The 6,000-nt window shown below is 37.2% G+C and overlaps 1 protein-coding gene across 1 annotated transcript in view; it reads left to right on the top strand.

Moving 5' to 3' along the window:
• CACNA2D3 (calcium channel, voltage-dependent, alpha 2/delta subunit 3) overlaps window positions 1-6,000 on the top strand; it is a 481,287-nt gene that overhangs the window by 215,520 nt on the left and 259,767 nt on the right. Inside the window, exon 9 of the mRNA XM_009334218.1 lies at window positions 3,985-4,059. Coding sequence (XP_009332493.1) covers window positions 3,985-4,059 — 75 coding nt within the window. The remainder of the gene's footprint in view (window positions 1-3,984; window positions 4,060-6,000) is intronic.

Genomic DNA, 6,000 nt, shown 5'->3' with positions numbered 1-6,000 from the left:
TTGATGTCCCTGGCCAGATTTAATTCTGTCGGGGCTGTGGCTTTCCTAACCTGATCCCTGACTGCTCGGACAATTTCTCTGTGTTCCTCCCAGGCTACCTGTCCTTGCTTCCACCCTCTGTAGGCTTCCTTTTTGTGTTTGATTTGCCCAGGAGCTCCTTGTTCATCCAAGCAGACCTCCTGGTGTTTTTGCCTGACCTCCTCTTTGTTGGGATGCGTTGCTCCTGAGCTTGAAGGAGGTGATCCTTGAAGATTACCCAGCTTTCGTGGGCCCCTCTTCCCTCCAGGGCCTTGTCCCATGGCACTCTGCCAAGCAGATCCCTGAGGAGGCCAAAGTCTGCTCTCCTGATGTCCAGGGTAGTGAGCTTGCTGTGCGCCCTCCTCGGTGCCCTAAGGATCTTGAACTCCACCATTTCGTGGTCACTGCAGCCCTTGAGCTTCACATTCCCCACCAGCCCCTCCTTGTTGGTGAGAACGAGGTCCAGCATAGCACCTTTCCTCATTGGCTCCTTTACCACTTGGAGAAGGAAGTTATCATCGACGCATTCCAGGAACCTCCCAGATTGCTTATGCTCTGCCGTGTTGTCCCTCCAACAGATGTCGGGGTGGTTGAAGTTCCCCATGAAGACCAGGGCTTGTGAGCGTGAGGCTGCTCCTGTCTGTCTATAGAGGGCCTCATCCGCTCGGTCTTCCTGGTTGGGTGGCCTGTAGCAGACCCCCACTGTAATGTCACCGTAATGTCACTTCAAAGGTTTGGCACAGTTAAAAGACAGGCATCACAAGTAACACTGCAAAACACACTATGACAAGGAGAAAGAAATCGAATATATGCTATGAAGTACAAGTTGGGTATTTTACTAGAAGCTGACAGTTGTGCTAAAGATCTTATCAAGTGGATTTGCTAGTTTAAGCAGCAAACACTGCTTGAATGCTTTCACATGTTGCATCAGAATTCTACAGTTTTCATGGACTTAGGCAGATGTTTGCTGTTTTGGGAATTTCTTTTGGAACTGAAATAATTTTGCCCAGTGAATTTTTCCATCTCTTCATATTTGCATTTTTTAAAAAGAAAAAAGTGTATACAATTAGCAAAGAGTATAAAAATTAAAACAGATCATAAAAATGCACCCTTGCAAGAATTCAAACCATCAGAAGCTGCTATACCCTTTTATAGAAAGGTTGTTCTTACTATGCTTTCTTTTGTATCCGTACAGTAGAGGAAGAACTGCTAACAAACAGAACGCTTCCACGTTATGCTTGTTATCCATAGAACACTGTTACATAAAATACTCACACACCTTGGCATAATCCAGTTTCTTCTGCCATACATAGCAGATTACTTGACGTATTTTTGATAGTAATAGTCTCAAGGTGAATTAGATGCCACAAATGCAAATAGTGTCACAATGTGGCTGGGTTTCAGAAGGAGGAATATCTGTTTTCTTATGTTCATAATGACAATGAAAGTGCTTTGTCCACGTGCCATCTATGTAATTGTGCTGTTTATGTGAGAATGAACATTTTTATTCATCCTTTTCTGAAGTAGGTTGATTCTGTAAAATGGGGCTGCTAGGGGTCTTAAAGCATGTTCTCTGTGAAAGTGTGGGCATCCTTTATACTATGCAACTGAATAACACTAAAGGCGTAGTGGGAAGCTACTGGGAATCTGTCTGGGTTATGGAGCAGCTAGCAGACACGCAAGTTACATATCTATGGCAATAGCCTGATGGTACGAGTTACTCCAAATAGTAGTTAAAATAAATCTTACAGAAATCTAATGGACTGAAATTATGCTACTTGGATGCAGGGTCTGATAGAGTAGGAAGTTGTTTCATCTATTTGCTGGTGGTGATAGGCCTGGAAAAATAAAATTGTAGTACTACTACAGCATTAGGAAATTCTGAGTTGCATGCAGATGTTTGAAACTGAGACTATGACTGAGAGACAGGTAGACTTTAGTATTTTATTGCATGTTGGCCAATTACAGACACTGTGCTTGGTATCATATAACAAAAAGTATGTATGTTAATATAGTTCCAATGACAGCTATGGAAATCGAGCTAACAGGCTTAACCGGAAAGTATATTGATTAAAGAACATGCTGAAAAAACCTGTGTGAAGACAGGAAAAAGCTTGGGAGTAGGAGCTGGTGTATCCGTGTCTGTTACAGATTTTCAATTTTTTTTACAATAGAATGGAATATAGTCTTGACTTTGGCCTGTAATAAGAGATGCTGTGTAGATTTGGCATTATTATTGTGCAATGGCTGTCAGGAGATAGATTGGAAAGCAGTCTGAAGAGAGAAACTACAGGGGACAGTATAGCATTTATCAGATCAATAAACTGTTATGACACTGAGATGCACATGGGACACTCCCAGTGACTCTAAAGTGTTCTAGAAGTCTGCCTTGTTTTTTGTATTACCTTTGGAGCAATAGACATGTCCGCAGGCTCTCATATGTAGGAATAACATTGGGAATAAAATAATTAGGGAATCATGCAAATCTGCTGCAGAAATTATGTGTAAATATCTTTCAAGCTTTTTTGTTTGTTTCTATACAATCAACCAATTACTATGTTGATGCTGATGTAAATAGTCTGTATAACCAGCAATAGTAAGTGGAGTTACTCTGGGTTTGCGTTTCCTTATAGCTGAGGACTGAGTCTAGCACAATGCCTCAAGAATAACTTGATGCAGTTCAAATTAAACACTCTTCCCTGTGCAATGGGAATTATGTAATTACGAGTGTGGTGAGTAGTGCACAGTTAAGATCATGATGATGACAGGTGTCCAAAGTGGAACAGGTTGCAGGGGTCTGTGATTAGACATAGGTGTAGAGAAAGGAATGGTGTTAAACTGAAGAGAGTAGAACAAATTCAGAGCTACAGGCAGACAGAGGCAGTGAGAACATGCAGTGACAGAGAACCTTGTCTAAGCAGCATTCTGTAATGTGTCATTGTAAGGCTTCTTTTATTCCCACTGAGGTGGAGGAAGAAGGGAGTAAATGCATATATTTAATCTAATGAAATGTTTTTCCTGATTATTTTTGACTTAACATGTCGTCTTTCGTTGTTTACTACAGATGATCCGATACACTTAATGCCTGTGAAAGGGTGAAACTGCTTAAAGCCTAAATGCAAAGGCCTTATAGTTTGATCGGTGATAACTTCTAGAGTAGATTAAATTAATGAGAGGAGGAATTAAGTTAAAACTCTATCTATTCAACTAATGTAGACTTTTTGAAGGTACTTCTGTATTAATTTGACCTATGTTGAAAGGTTTAAAAGATGTAAACAATCAAGTCCAATTTTCAATCAAGTGACTTAAGCATCCATGAGTCTGCAAGATCTACTGACTGCAGATGAGACTTAGGTTCTTTTAATGCTTAAGATGCTTCTGAAAATAGGACTGGGCTATCTACCTTAGACCTTGCAAGATAAGCAGATAATTTCTTAAAGATCTGTCACAGCTTCGTGACTTAGTGTATAATAAGCTACTCTGCGTGATTGAAATTCTGCCTATTGTCAGACATGTCCAGGATTGATTCAAGCTTACAGACTTTTTGGCATAGTTGTTCCACTATTAACCTTCCAAAATGTTAGCCAGTGCCTCAAATATTTGTTAGGACTTTTTTTGTATGTAGCAAAGAATTGGGAGTTGCGACTGTGATGTATCAAACATGACCTCTTAATACTATCCAGATTTCAACTTGAAGGATACTTATGCCCGCTAGTGTTTATAGTACCCATTAACTCCACCTGAGTGTTGGCATCCATTCAATTAAATGCTCCTTTTCAAAAGTATAAACCTCTGAAACATTGAGAATCATGTAAAAAAACCACAGCCAGTTTTAAAAAATGAACTGAATCCTTTTGTTCTTGCTTTATGTGCATGTTTCACTGTAGTTCTAAATCATTAAATTAAATTGTATCTTTCAAAGCTTTTAATTAAAATTTTCATCATACTTTTTATTTCTCTCTGTAGTATAATGAAGAACTTCACTATGTAGAGCCATGTCTGAATGGAACATTAGTTCAAGCAGACAGAGCCAACAAAGAGGTAAGGAATAAAAGTAACAAAACAGCAGAGAGATAGGATGCAGTGCGTAACAATGTGCTATAATGATCTTTTCCTAGTACAATGCATTCCATTATTAGAATTTATTAATTATTCTCCTATGCCATTTCAAAGGAGTCTTATGTGACTCAGTAGAAAGAAAAAGAAATAATCTCCTAGTCAATTTGATTGAATAAACTTAATGGAAAAATACAGAAATCACTGAAAATATACTGTTAATAAAGTTTAGTAATTATTTTAAGTAAAATACTTCAGTTGCTTTAAATTGAACTATTATTCTGTTACCAAAAATTACTGAGGAAGAGATTGCATTCTTAAGTCAAACTAACACTAAAGTTGAAACAAAATCTCAAAACAAATGAAAACAAATACAATACTATGTGAATAAAAAACTTTAGCATTCCAAACAGGTGTGTCAAAATAATGATGCATTCATTCAAGAAAGTTTGGTGGAAGTGTTCTAATTAATTACATACTGCTGGCATTTTTCAGAAAAAAAATCAGTGATTTCAGTGAAAGTTCTATTTGAAGGGAGATTGCAGTATGAATCTGCAGCTTGAAGTTTAGTTTCTTGTCTGCCATCCAAACACAGTTGCTCTGTGCAAGCATTACTCCATCATACTTCTTAGAAGGGTAAGGTAAGATTATTAATGCCATGTAAACTTACGAAATAAGATAGTTGAAAAGTCTTGTGTTTCTTGTATCGGGTAAGGCCTGTTAAAATAAGCCACTTGTGTTATTATAGAACTTCTTCCCTGCTAAAGCTTCCTCTCTTCTTAAAGTGACTTGTCTACCTATACTGAGTCTTGCTTATGGCTGGAGGGGGCAGCAGTCTTGTGTCTTTCTTTAAATACTTCTCTCTCTTTTTTTATTAAAGGCAAATCAGAAGAGTTTCAGCTCAGCACTGAATTGTGCTTAACATTCAGCGTGGTAGTTAATTTTTGCTGAAGAAGTCAATGAGATGTTACAGGAAGTAGAAAACATAGCTCTGAAAACACACTTCTAAGTGTGTCAATGTTAGGTCTTTTTACGTATACCAAGACAAAATGAATTTGTTCTCATTATGCTGAACTTTACTCCACTGTATTACTCACATGAGTTCTTTGCATTTTACCTACATATACACCTGCATTCTACAGGAATTATTCTTTGTGGGCTGCTTCCTTAATATACTTGAAGTTTTCCACTGTTGATTCTTAGATTATCTGAATATCATTTGGTTACTATGTGGAATGGCACGAATTGTTTCTAATCATTTAGTGTTGAAGACCCTTATTTGTGAACTGTGATGCAGTTTTCTAAATGAGCGCTTTATTGTGGGTGCATCTAATGAGCCATATGAAAGCTGTGCAAGTTCTAGACTTACAACTAAAGATTCAAATATATTGCCCAGATGTACTGTCTGGAATTAATCCTACTGTTAACCTTTCCATGACTCTGCAACTGATCAAAATGCAGATTACCATACACCCATATGTTACTTGATGTCAGATTCATTTTAATTTAATTGATCAAAAAGTTTTTATGCCACCCAGATGATGCTCAGGTTTTATGAACAGTGCTCAGTTATTCAAAATAGCTAAGTACAATTTCATATTTTGTTCTTCAGAGTAAGCTTCAATGTAATTTCTGGTTAGCAAAATTATATATTTTTTATTTATTTCTAGAATCACTCTGTGCTTTATTTTGCCTATAAATTGAATAATACATCAAAGGTTTTGGAGAATAACTAAATATGACCTTTTTTCCAGTTATTCATATTAATGAGCTAGTTATTGTTCTTTCCTTGAAAGGCCAGAACTAGAGAATAAACTTGAGATAGGTAGCATGTAATAGTTCTGTGTATTTTTATATACTATGACTTTGTCAATCTTGATTTGTTTCTTAACTTCTGTGAATTTATATGTTCTTATTCTTTTTCTA

This window comes from Pygoscelis adeliae, unplaced genomic scaffold, assembly GCF_000699105.1.
Source record: "Pygoscelis adeliae isolate BGI_AS28 unplaced genomic scaffold, ASM69910v1 Scaffold411, whole genome shotgun sequence".
NCBI lineage: Eukaryota > Metazoa > Chordata > Aves > Sphenisciformes > Spheniscidae > Pygoscelis > Pygoscelis adeliae.
This window is presented reverse-complemented; position numbering and strand designations above follow the sequence as displayed.